The 13,794-nt window shown below is 30.1% G+C and overlaps 2 protein-coding genes across 2 annotated transcripts; both read right to left on the reverse strand.

The window, feature by feature from the left end:
- Positions 1-3,472: 3,472 nt before the first annotated feature.
- Positions 3,473-4,564, reverse strand: LOC128962338 (pseudouridine-5'-phosphatase-like). The gene is made up of 3 exons (XM_054308713.1): positions 4,314-4,564; positions 4,102-4,179; positions 3,473-4,020 (listed from the first exon to the last, which is right to left on the reverse strand). The coding sequence occupies exons 1-3, from the start codon at positions 4,375-4,377 to the stop codon at positions 3,473-3,475; spliced, it is 690 nt and encodes a 229-aa protein (XP_054164688.1). The 5' UTR covers positions 4,378-4,564.
- Positions 4,565-6,507: 1,943 nt separating this feature from the next.
- LOC128962213 (son of sevenless homolog 2-like) lies at positions 6,508-12,691 on the reverse strand. Its single transcript, XM_054308568.1, has 8 exons — positions 12,026-12,691; positions 9,926-11,133; positions 8,915-9,854; positions 8,659-8,829; positions 8,332-8,588; positions 7,692-8,148; positions 7,502-7,618; positions 6,508-7,437 (listed from the first exon to the last, which is right to left on the reverse strand). The coding sequence occupies exons 1-8, from the start codon at positions 12,560-12,562 to the stop codon at positions 6,610-6,612; spliced, it is 4,515 nt and encodes a 1,504-aa protein (XP_054164543.1). The 5' UTR covers positions 12,563-12,691; the 3' UTR covers positions 6,508-6,609.
- Positions 12,692-13,794: the final 1,103 nt, after the last annotated feature.

Raw genomic sequence — 13,794 nt, forward strand, 5'->3', positions numbered from 1 at the left:
AAGCTTAACATCAATGGTCATACAGACCGAGATAGTGGCCAAAGAATAGATAGAGCGGTACTGAAGGTAACGGGTTTGAGACGAAGTGTGTCCACTGTTAGAGTGCGTCAGTTTTTCGTCAACTACGCACCCGTACGCTATGTTGGCCGCCGTCCCGATGGTCACTATTTGGTACGATTTTCCAATGAACGCGACGCCGACAATGTGTTGACCAAAATTGATGGCTCGACTCAGGTCGCAGATAACGGATCGGCCGTTCATTGTCTAACACTTAGCGGACAAGAGGTGAGCGCACAGGTGTTGACCGGCGAGGAGGAGGACTCGTTCTGGACAACCACTGCCCAGTGCTCAAAGAGAAAGGCTTATAGACTACAGCGTCGTCGCGGCCGACGTAAAAAAGTCGGTAATTGTGTGACCAAAAAGCGAACGGACAGTCAACTGGAGACCGGAACTACTGTTCCAATGAAACGGTTGGCCCAACAAATCGCTTAACAGATTTTTACGGATTTTAAACTCACAGATGGATATCAATATAATATATATATATATTGTTATCTATTTTCGGTAATTTATAAATGAATTTACGGACCTTTGGCTTTGATTTTTTTGTTGGATTTGATTACAACTTTTTTTTTAATTATATGTTTGATATGACATTTATATTTAAAAAAATGTTATCTTTATTATTATTTTTTCTTATATTAAATATTTTCACAATTGACACACAAAAAAAAATCTTATCAGTAATTTTGATAATTTGTCAATTAAAATATATGTTTGCTTATATTATATAAATGCTATAGTGATTTTATTTGTTTTGAACACTATCTTTCAAAATATTATTATTAATACTTTTTTCCAATACTTAATGTATGCATATTTTATGTGGATTTCTATAAATATTTTGTTTGTTTGATTAGACTTAAAATTTAATTAATTTGTGTTTTCTATATTGTTTTCTTTCAACGATATCAACGATATGTAATTTTCAAAATATTCATAATTATGATAATTGTTTGTATTTTTTCATAACTATTTTCTAATATATTCAAATTTATAAATAATAAAAAAGTTTTGTTTAACAGCATAAACATATTGTAACTTTATTTTTATTTAAAAAAATAAAAATACTCATATTATAAATATCTAATAATTTCTAATCTAATATAACTTAAATTTAATAAACTAATTTATCTATATTTACCTGTTAGAGTTATATTATAGATTATAGTAACAATATTGTTAGCCAAAAAATTCAATTGATTTAAGATATAATAAGATAATGAATCCAATAATCTAAAAAAAATAATTATTATTTATCAGTAATACTGTTTTACAATTATGACAAATACTTCATATCCTCTAAATCTGGTTACAATAAACAGTTTCCAACAGTGAAATCCAATGCGCTTTTTGGCGATCCTCTCCATAATTGATGTCAACTAATGTTGTTTTTTAGATAAATTTAATTTAATATTACTTTTGATATACAGGTAACTGTTATACACACAAAACTGATACCTTAAGTTTAGTTGAAACGCTATAGTTGACTATCATTAGTGAATTAATCAATTTATATGACACCATAGCCTCCTTATATATGGAGGCAGATATCTGAATGATGAACAACATTGTGATTGTGAAGACAATAAAGAAAAATGCAAAAAACACTTTGATAACAATGTTGACTTCAGGCATCAAAATCAAATACATGGACAGTGTTATGATAAGACTCAACAACACCCAAATGAGTCCCAAAAACAATGACCAATAGATCTTATTGTATTCACTGATTTCAAAGTATATTTTATTAAACTCACGGATCATAGTATGAACCTCTCGGACATTACCGGGATTTTTATGCATCAATAATGACCGAAGATTGCTATTAAAGTAACTGAGTTTAGCCTTCAAGTAATAGATGATCATAAAGTAGTATATGAATTGCCATATAATGCCGGCCAACGCGTACTGAGCCGAGAGAGCCCATATGGTCGTATGGACGGCCACTATGGTGACCAACTCTAGTAAAGTACATTTGATAATATAATTGGCGAAAACAAAGAAAAAGGCCATATATTTATTCAACGGAACCATATATAGAGTGAAGTGAAGTAGTTTACGGCTCGTAATCACAATCTTATAGATAGTCTTTCTGTCTCTCAAACCAATTGATTTGGGTGTCAACAGACCGGACATCATCTCAAAGACACGCATATCGTTTGGTTTGACTTTCTTAATAGAGTTTGACAGACGCACAGACTGTGACAGTGCCACCAATAGATGAACAACAAGTGATAGTAAGTTAAGCGGTACTTTGATACCACTGAAGAAGGCAAAGTCGCCGCCATATAAGCGAAACTCATGAGATTCGTCTGTCGTCAGAATATAGAAGATATTTCTAAGAATCGATTTACAGATATAAACAAATATGAGAAGAGGATTGTGATAAAACTTTCTCTTCACTGCAGACTTGGGTTTGTCCAGTGATAGACCCGCTCTGTAGAGATGAGTGTCCGCACCGACAATAACCAACCGTTTGGGTAATAATTTGTTTGAATAAATTGATTGAATTAGTTGTTTAACATTTTCTGGCTTTTTGACAATCTTCTTGGTCTTCATTTTTTAAAATATATATATTTATATTTAAAAAATTTACCGTAATTTTTAAATCAATGATATTGTTTGAGATAGAGTTTGTTAAATATAAATATAAATACAATAACAAAAAATAAGTTATCTTAAAAACATTATATAAGATTATATAATTCAATGTTAGCTATTTTGATAATAAAACATTATAAATGTATAAAATATTCAAATTAATTATTTGCTACAAACATGTTAATTCACAAATAAATCAATTTTTATATTATATGATATTATTTTATTTTATATCATCTCATTATAACATTGAATTTAATTATAAACCATTAATTACATAGATCATAATCAATGTAATTTTTATTTTATTATATTATATAAATATGTTGAAACTAATGAAAATATTAACATTAATAATTATTTTATGATATTGTTTGTCATTTTTAAAAATGTCAAATACATATACAGCATTGTATTAATATTTACATCAATAATTAGTCAAAATTATTAATTTCAAATATTGTCGAAATTACTTGACATTTATTTCATATTTGCCTGATATTAAACGATTAATATTTTGTCTAGGTAATTAATTTAAAGTAAATTACATTAACTTACATTAAATATTGTGTACAGTAATTTAGGTAATTATTTTTAATTTATTGAAATATAACAAAATAAATTTGTTTTTATATTATAAGTATTATTTTCTTTATTGATTTTAGAAATTATATGCTATTTACTGGATTATGTAAATTATTACATAAAATATATAGGTTTAAATAAATTGATACTTATTGTAAATAGTTTTTATTTATAATCAAAAATACATTATCAAAAAATTTCATATAATTTTTTTAATGTTTAATTAAAAGTTTGGTAAACCAAACAACTGTGGCTCAAACTCTTCTAATGAGTTCAATGTTAGAGTAGGTTTGACCAGATTTTTGTCGATATCGACTGCCGGCACCCAAACCACTTGACAACCGGCCGCCAAACCCGATGTTACTCCGGTCGGTGAGTCCTCGAACACCAAAACGTTTTGCATGGATTGCGGTTTAGCGGTAAATCTGTTGGCGCATACCTCGTAGGGCTGTGGGTCAGGCTTTCCACGAGTGATCTCCGGGTCATCGGAACAGATGACAATGTGATGAAACAATTTGAATATGTGTTGCAAATGTCGAGTTTTTCTATCAAATCGGTCTCTTTTAGTATTAGTGGCAATTGCTATGGGAATGTTATGTTTGTGTAAGTGAAGTACTAGTCTCTCAGCTCCGGGCATTAGTGGTACGTTATCGAAGATAGTCTTGAATTCTTCTTTCAGTTGATCCATATATTCATTGGGAGTAATCGGTAGCTCTAGTTCTGTGCACACGATGTCTGCCTCCGCTTCGTCGGTCACTCCCAGCAATCGCACTGAAAAAATAATGGACACATACTGTATAATAATATTTATATAATTTTTTTTTAATTAATACAAAGTGATGGGTAGTATACCTTTTAGCTCATTTAGATAGGGTTTGTCATAACGGGCCAAAACATTTCGTATTGCAATCTCATATCGAGTTTCAGTGTCTTAAATGAAATGTAGATATTTTTTTTTTAAATAATAATTTCAACATTACATTCATATAATTAAAAGTTATAATTTTTTCAATTGAAATTAATTAATATTAATATATTAATAACTTTATTAACTAATGTATTACCCAATAACAGTCCGTCCATATCAAACACCACATGAGACACAGTTTTAAATTGTTTGGCAGTCATTATTATGAATTAACTTATTATTTGAAGGTTTAATTAAAATAATAAAATATTTGTTTGCTATTTAACAATTTTAATATATAGATATTTTTTAAAAAATTATTTATAAATTAAATTTTTTTTATATGTGATGCATAACATAATCATACAGTGCTTATACCGTATAATATCTCATGTGATAATGTGTTTTCACACAACTGTGTGATATAAATGGCTAAAAAAATTTAGGGATTTATATATGACTATAAATTTTTTAATGATAATCAACGTTAAAATACACATATGTTTTATAATGTTATATGATATGTTATATTTGCATTACATTAAATGTTGATTAGTTAACACACACACAATTGAAGATATAATATGATATTTAATTTATTTTATCATAGATAGCAAAAAGTTCTTTAAATTTAATAAACAGTGAAATATAAATTTGTCTTAAAATATCTTTAAAGTAAATATTTTTTATAACACATGTATTATGAGATGATATTTTATTTACAAATCATTTACAATGTATTACATAATATTAATACATATCATACTATAAATATATCAGAAATTCTGTGATTCACAGTAACAGTTATTATCATATAATACATGTATTAATATTGCAATAAAAATATATAAATGTATAAATTATAAATTAATAGCGCGTGAATTAAATATGAAATTTACAATTTCAATATGAATTCAATATAAAAATTTATATAAAATTGATTAATGTTATAGAAAAATGTATAATCTGTAGATAATCTGGTATTTAAAATCATTTTTTGATTAATGGGTACTCTATGTTGTTGTGTTAGTGATATTGAAGTGACGGACAGTCCCAACAGTCCCAACACTCCAAACAAATACAATACAAACACTAATAAACATACATTTAATGTCTATAAAACACAGAATAATAATAAAGAAAATACGAGTCAACCGTTGAACGAACAAAACAATAATCAACCGCCGATTAAGACTGAGGAGGAATGTCGTCAAAAAACAAACAGTTCTCAAGACTATCAACCGGTGGATAAAAAGAAAGTGTTGGACGCAACTGAACAACGACTGGCCAAACAAACCCAATCTCTAACCGCACGGGAACTTCGTCTCAGACAAAACAGACAGCATTTAGACAAAGAGGAACCTCTGAATCGCAAACAACAAACAGCTCTTCGATGGCAAATGGGGTCTTAGGATGAATACGATTGACTAGTATTTCATTTATTTATTTATTTTTTGTTGAAATTCAAGTCTTGAAATAAATGATTGAAAAAAACCATAAAACTTGACAACACATTGTTTTTATTGTTTCTTCAGTAAAATTTACAACTTTTTTTTGTCTGTAAAATATTTTTATCATTAAAGCGTTTCTATCATTAAAATTAATTTATATCTCATAATTTCATTTTTATAACTTTTTTTGTATATAAATCTTTCTAATATATTATACATATATATATTTATAATTTAAAGTATCAATAATTTTATAATAATTTATATTTAGAAAATTAAATCATTTATAAAAGCAAATATATTTTTTATCATTTTGTTATTGAAGCCGAACATAGATTTTTAGAGAAAATATTTTAAGAAAATCAATAAAAAGAAAACATTTTTTTAATTAAATTATATATTCATCACAAAAACATTTTTTTGTTTTATATCAATATTTTCAGAAAAAAACAAGAGATATATTAATCATTAAAATTCAGTCATATAATAATTCATAAATTTTTACATATACTGTATTTTCATAAATAATATATTAATCATACAAAACACTATAATATAATAACATATTATTTCAATGATCCACAAAACTTTTTAAAAATATATTTATAATAATAATAATTTCATAAATTATTTCTTAAATCAAATGAAAGTCACAAATGCCTTAAACATTATATATATATATTTTTTTATAAAAATCAATATTGATTATAAAAATAATTATAAACAATAATTATATTATTGTTAAGGCATTAATGTTTGATCAAATCATATACAAATCTACACTGATTTGAATTCAAAACTTGAAATATTTCTATAGAAAACATTATTTCTTTAAAAAAAACAAAATAATAGTAAATTTATAAATTTTATAACATTATAATAATATTAAATCATTTGCACATAAATTAGTTATAAATAATATATAATAATAAAACATTTAACGAATAGCTTTGTTTATAATGTATAATAAAACTATTCAAATGTAGTGTATATATGTCTCAACTATCGGGCGATGTTATTGAGTGTCTGGCGGTATGTTTTTGGCGGTAATTGAGGACAGGGCCCGATAGGTACAGAAAAAACGCTTGCGGCATTTGGTGGAGGAGGTGGAGGTGATATAGGTACGGGTCCGGGAGGTCCGTGTTGGCCACTTTGCGAAAACCTTCGCAATAGTGATGGCGGTTCTATTGGTGGCAAATCCATAGCTGAGTTGCGTCGTGTAATTTCTGAGTTAAAACGCTGTATGTTGTGATTGACCGTCGAAATGGTGGAATGACTGTTGTAATTGCGCGGAAGCGTCGACGAGAAAGTAGAGCAACGGGGCGGAAGTGGCGGCGGTACTGAATCCTCAAATGTGTTGCCCATTGGCACTATTGTTGGCGCAAAACGACTTCGAGGTGAGGATAAGTCGGACGAGTAAGACATGGAGTTAGTTCTTTGGCTGCGATTAGTGCGCGGAGGCAATGGTGGAGGTGTTGAAGGATTTGGTGGTAATGATGGAATTGAAGACCACGGACCGGGAGTAGGAGGCGTGGAATGAATTGGCGTTGTTGGTGATGGACCGCCATATGTGGAACCACCGCCAATAAATACGGGCGCAAATACGGAATGATCACTACCGGCACCGCAACTATTTGCCGAATAGGGCGGTGTTTGCGGTGTTGATGGACTGTGGGTTTGACTTTCATCAGCAATTGACTCTTCATTTTGTGAACTCGACAGTGAATTAAGTAATGAGTCCAATGATTGAAGAGCTGGTAAGTGATGATTACGATTACCCCGAGGTTTAATACCCGGTGACTTAAGTGATAGCTCAGGCCATTGCCGGGGCTGTCAAACACAACACAAACATTTGTTTTAATAAATACTATAATTTCTTACACATAATACTCACATATTTGTTGATTTGTCGGGTATGTCGGGGTTCAATCTCAAGTGATTTGTTATAGAGATAATCGATAAGCTCTTTTTCGTCCTGTTCATCAAATGGATCCAATGACTCTAAAAATTGCTGTCATTGGCAAAGATATAACCACTATATAGTTACTATATTTTAATTAAACAATTATAAAATTATTTTATACCCTTATTTCGGAAACAATTGTTAAACAATACGGTTGATTTTGGTACTGTTGTATTTCACCGGTTATTTCGGCCACTTTCCTACGTTTACTAAAATTTATTAACATATTGTTTGGATTCGGAGAGTTAGGTGTGTTGGCCACCGATCCAGTGGGTGAACAACTGCTAACACCACTGCTGATGGATCCGCTGCCAACTAGATTGGCATTTGACGGTAAAGTGGAGGTCGAGTTAGTACTGTTGCTCGAACTTAACGACATTAGAGACGTGTTTGTTGTCTGAGCGCTAACTGTCGATGATATTGATGTAAGAGTTGACTGAGAGTCGTAGTGATTGAGCGATGGCTGTGGTGTCACCAGAAAGTTTGGATTTCCTTCTTCGATGTGCAATATATTTGTCAAATACATGCCAAAGAATGGTACACACGGAGGGTTTATTGACCGCAATTTCTCGTGATATCTATAAAACAACACATAATATAATAGTTATTAAAGTTAATTATAATTTATTAACTAGTAATGTATTTAATTAAAAAGTTTAAATTAATTTTAAATAATATTTTTTAAATGATAAGTACAGTAATAAAAAATTAAATAATAAACAGTTTTATCAAATAAGTAGTAATGATTAAAAATGACATACTTTTTGAAGTGTTCAACAGTCAGTTCCTGTGCGTCATCCAAAGCTCTCTTTAGTTTAGAGTTCTTGTCGATGTAACTCATGGTGTGCTCCAATCGATGAACACAAGCGCTTCCCATAGCACTGATCACTTCGAAAACACCGTTAAAGTTATTCAACTCCTGTAGGACTATCATTATCTCAATAATACGGGACAGTATGGCTACTCTTTCTTCAAAGTTGACCGCTTCTACAATACACTTTTCCAACCAAAATGTAAACTATAATTACAATAATAAAATTTAAAGAAATAAAATATAATTTAATAAGTGTTGAACAGTAAATGCATACATTGGATGTGTGGTGAATCATTTTGAGCAAATTTGGTGATGTCTTTTGCTTATCTTTTTTAGTCCACACCACTGACTGGCCCTCAGTTCCAACTAATTCGGAGGGTTTGACTGCTTTGTAGAGATCAAACTCAAGTAAAGTCAGCTGTCGGGCCAACTCTATTGGGTGAAGCTATAAATGAATGAAAATTATTTATTTTATTAGTATTATTATCATTCATTTGTTACATTAATTATAATTTTTTAAAAAGACATACAGTAAGCAAATCAAACTTTTGCGGGTCTCGGGTCAGCCACCACTCGACATTTGGCGGAGTCTTTTCAAAACTGTATTCTGGAATCTGCGGCTCATTTGTGAGCTCTGACTTGCGCTCCAATACTTTTTTAATATTTTCACACCATTTCCTCATATTTTTCTTGAATCTCACTTTTTCGTCCAAAAACTTTTTCAATGTTTCCAACAAATTGGGATCTCTTTCGAAATCATAATGATGGTTATCAATCCAATGTCTTAAAACATTAAGCACTCGAAATTGGACCGGTTGTGAGTACTCTTTTCGGAAACGTTTCAGTATCTCCCGGTGCTGATTACGAATCTCGGAGTTCTCATAGATGTGCTGGGAATGGGAGCTATCATTGTTGAAACAATGAGTACTATTATTTGTAGTTAATTGTGTGTCATTATTATTGTTAATATTATTAACAATTTCGTTAGTGTTTGTAGTTGTTGTGGCGATAGTATTGTTTTGTTGTTGTTGTTGTTGTGCAGTGTTATTAATCTGTGTTAAAATAAACTCTGGCTCTGGTATCTCAAAGCGCTCAATCAGTAGGTCTAACAATGTCTGAGGCGTACAGAAAGAGCGATATGTAGTGAGAAATGTGCGGACAAACATCGGGTCGGCGTACATGTGATACGTAAGTCTTTCTACTAGTTTTAATAGTGTTGCACCTTTGATAAGAGGAACACCAGAATTTGATTTATTTTCTTCAAATAAAATATTAGTGTCCGAGTCCTCCACAGCGAACCGGTAGACATCAGGTGAGGGCAGACGTAGCGGATGTTTCTTTGCCTCATCGATAAGCATTGAGTCCAATGTCCTCTCGAGCATTGACCGGGTGTTCAATAATATAAGGTTTGACATCCAGAGTGCCTTCTCTTCGGCGGTTTTTGCGAATAATATAATTCTTTGTTGATTTCTGAGTAAATTATAAAAAATAAATATTAATTAAATAAATAAAATAAATATGAAATGTTTTCCAAAATCAACCTGGGTGCTATCTCAAAAGCATATTTCGGTATATTATGAGTACCGGTTCCGCCGCCACCGCTTCCATTGTTATTATATAAATTAGTTCCATTAATCTCACTGTCGTTATTATACTCTTCTCTGTCAATAATTTCAATGTTTCTAATTAAGTATTTCTCTTTTAGCCGCCAATCGCACTGTGGATTCCCCGTTACGGCTGTCATCGACGACCTCTTATTGTTGGGTTTACATAACACCATTAGACCGTCAAATAAAAAGACATGACGTTCGGTAATACGAGGAGATCGGGACGTCATACCAGACAATTTGCCTAACGGTCCGTCAATCACAAACTCGTTGCAGAACTGCCCGATGTCTTTTCCTTCCCAGCCATCTATAGAGCGCTGTAATTCCGACATTTTGGTCAGCGCTGCCGCTCTATTAGTTCGACCGTATAGACGCAAAAAGCCTTCACCTGGTTTGGCATTTCGTTTGCAGACAATGCGCTCTAAGTCTACTTTTAGAGGACCCATCAGACCCTCCGCCTGTTCGAAGGACTCCTTGTCTTCATCACTAGTGGTCAAGTCTTTAAAGAGATCGATGTATTTAAAGTATGAAAAACAGTGATAAACTGGTCCAATAAGTAGTTTCGGAAGAACATATTTAAGCGCCAAAATCATGCCGTGACCTGTAGTGGCCAGCGTCTGGACAATGTTTGGATCGGCTAATAAAGTCTGCAATTTATCGTTTCGTGTTGTGGCACCGGTAGCACCATTATTGGCAACTGGATTAGTTTGAAACTGTGGACTGGATTGGATGACATCGTGTGCGTATCGTTCGTAAACGTCAAACTCGGCGCATTCGGCCAACTCCTCAAAACAGCTGCCAATACTTGGCGGACAACTATCTTCAGCCACTTCGAGTGCGTCCTCAATGGAGCCTAAAAAGTTGACACTGAAGTCATAGATGTCATCGATATTGTAGAACAGTTTCTCCAATTCTTTTGGCGGCAATATTTTGCGGAAAGGGTCGCGAAATACTTTCATTATTAAATTCAAGTCTCTCTGAAATTGCTTCTCTTCATGAATGAGATCTTTGACCACTTCATCGTAGGTAACACTGGTTCGGCGCTTCTGTTCGCTCAGGTCTTCATTGATGTTGCTGTTAAGCGACACGTCGTCGTCCGGATAAAACATATCCATCAGTACTTTATCGGCACACATAGCAACCTAACCGTTCAACAAAAAAATTAATTTAAGAAATTACAAATAATTAAAGTTAGCCAAATATACACATAAATTATCAAACAAATCAACCACTCATGTAATAATCAAATAATTAATTAATTTTGTCAACAATTATCTTATATTATAAACAAAATACCCGGTAATAAATTTTTATTATTTTCAATTACTATTAAGTGTCTTATTTACTAGGTTAATTTTTGAACAAATTTATAAATATTTTTTAATTACTGGTAAAAATATAAATCAATATTGATGTCTACTAAAATAAATAAATCAAAATTAAAAATTTTCTTTTTTTTAAATAATTGTTTGAATAAGAAAAAAATTTAATACAGGATACATTTTTTTAATAAAATTTAATAATCATATAAAATATTAATATATAGGAAAAATCAATATATATCAGATATATATATATATATATATATATATATATAATATCTACTGTATTTTATAGTACTTTGCTAAGTGCTCCCACATTAATATATAAACTAATATGACATTTAATATAAATATACAAAAAAATAATTCACTTATATCTTGATTTAATTAAAGATTGATAAATGCAAAATAGACTGAAAAAATATATAATAAATTCTACAATTGATAATACAATATAATAATAAAAAACCACTTTTGAATATAATTTAATTCATTTGAAATTTTCGTATATATAATTTAATTTAAATCTATTCTCGACTAAATAATACTTTATCTACATTAATATAAATAGATTCTTAACTAAATGTTTTTGACAATAATAATACATAACTAATATATATATATATATATATATAAAACTAAATGTTATTTAAGTGCTAATATCAATCAATAAGTTTTAAATCAGATGAATATCATAGTAGTGTTACTATACCTTAATATCCTGACACGTAATCTCTTCGTGTCGTATATTTTTAACGTAATGACCGGCCAATTGAAAGATATCGGTAGCAATAAACTCAAGAATGGCCACTATATAAATAGTGCACTGAATGTCAATCTTGTGGCCAATCACTTCCCGTTGCAATAATTGGTGTAACTTTTCGAAAGGCATCCGCAGTGGCAACTGGTCTGCCGTTAAGCTCTTCTGTTTCTTATATGACTTCATTTGTTGCATTACTTCGTTGGCCTTATTTGTGGCCCACTTGTCCAGTGGCGGTGGAAAGAGCCGGCGAACTCGTTCCTCGATATCGGTAATATTGTTACGATGACTGTGAATCAATTGGGACAATAATTTCAGTATCAATGACTCGGCGTAGAGTAGAGCGTCCTGTTTAGCCTTCAGACCCGACGTGGGATGTGTCCGGCTTTGGATCTGATCCAGTGATATAAGCAATAATTTGCGCCATTTCTTGTAGTTCTCATCTGACTCGAAGTTGTAAAGGTCAGGCTCTCCGCTAACGGAATACATGGCGTATGAAAATCAGTGGTCACCCGATTCGGCCATTCAATCACCAAATTATTGAGATCATACGGTCCGATAACAACAAACTAACCAATCATATGATTGATTGTCAAATAATTTTTTGATTTTTTTTTTAATAATATATATTAATTATTATTTAATGGATTTGTGTCTTTCAATCAATTTGTCAGTTAGTGTTTTGTTTGCTATTAATTAACTTCAATTCATTTACTATTTCACTCTTCAATTTTGTCTTCAAATATGATATATAAAAGATATTAATTATAATTATCATATTATTAGTATATAATAATTATTAAAATAATGATAACGTGATAAATATGGCATTAAATATATATATAATTATAACAACAAAAATACAACGATTAACAAATGATTTATCGCACAAACATTTTTCTCACACATATTTATTGGTGTGATTTTCAAACAAAATATTATTATTATTAATAATAACACAAACTGTGATTAAATGACAGAAAATATATTAATATTATTAACATAAGTGACAAAACATTTATAATATGATATCATAAAAAATATATTATATATCATATGTATAACAGTAACACATACACAAACACATTGACAAAAAATAGGTAATCATATAATTACTAATTATTATTATTATTAAAACTAAATTTAGTAATTATAACAAATAATAATAACATAAAAATGGATACTGATTATTTTTTACAGATAAATTTGCAAATAATAAAAATATTAAATAAATAAATAATAATTTTACAAACACAACAACAACTAAATTAATAACAAACAAAAAAATTATTATTTTTAAATTACAAAATTATTACAGATTTAAAAAATTTTAAATTGTATTTTACATAAATATAATTAATTAATAATTATATATAACTCACTTGTGATTTACTTCAAACAATTGACAGTCTATTGTATTAATTAAAAGTCAATACAAATACAAAACACTGGTTTAGGAAAACATTTACAATATTATGATAAACATATAGTAATTAAATGTTTGGATTAATTTATGTATAATTTTTTTGTTTGTTTCATTGATTGCAGTTTTATCTATGGATTTGAGTGTAAATCAAATCAAATGAAAAATGTTTTTTAAATGACAACAACAACAACACAAAACTGATTGTCAATTGTTGTATGAAATCAATGGATAAATCAATTGATAAACAATTGGTTGCGTTAAACACCAGTTAAGACAATCAAACGGTTAAATCATT

The sequence above is a fragment of the Oppia nitens genome, unplaced genomic scaffold (assembly GCF_028296485.1).
Source record: "Oppia nitens isolate AA-2021 unplaced genomic scaffold, nextdenovo-longstitch-racon4-pilon3 scaffold6_pilon_pilon_pilon, whole genome shotgun sequence".
In the NCBI taxonomy this organism is placed as follows: Eukaryota; Metazoa; Arthropoda; class Arachnida; order Sarcoptiformes; family Oppiidae; genus Oppia; species Oppia nitens.

Excerpts from the sequence above, each read along its gene's own strand:
- LOC128962338 (XM_054308713.1), bottom strand. The coding sequence starts at position 4,377 with ATGACTGCCAAACAATTTAAAACTGTGTCTCATGTGGTGTTTGATATG. Across the intron at positions 4,180-4,313 it reads TATGGACGGACTGTTATTGG|ACACTGAAACTCGATATGAG; the intron begins GTAATACATTAG and ends ATTTCATTTAAG. Across the intron at positions 4,021-4,101 it reads CTATCTAAATGAGCTAAAAG|TGCGATTGCTGGGAGTGACC; the intron begins GTATACTACCCA and ends TTATTTTTTCAG.
- LOC128962213 (XM_054308568.1), bottom strand. The coding sequence starts at position 12,562 with ATGTATTCCGTTAGCGGAGAGCCTGACCTTTACAACTTCGAGTCAGAT. Across the intron at positions 11,134-12,025 it reads TTACGTGTCAGGATATTAAG|GTTGCTATGTGTGCCGATAA; the intron begins GTATAGTAACAC and ends TTGAACGGTTAG. Across the intron at positions 8,589-8,658 it reads TGATTCACCACACATCCAAT|TTTACATTTTGGTTGGAAAA; the intron begins GTATGCATTTAC and ends TTGTAATTATAG.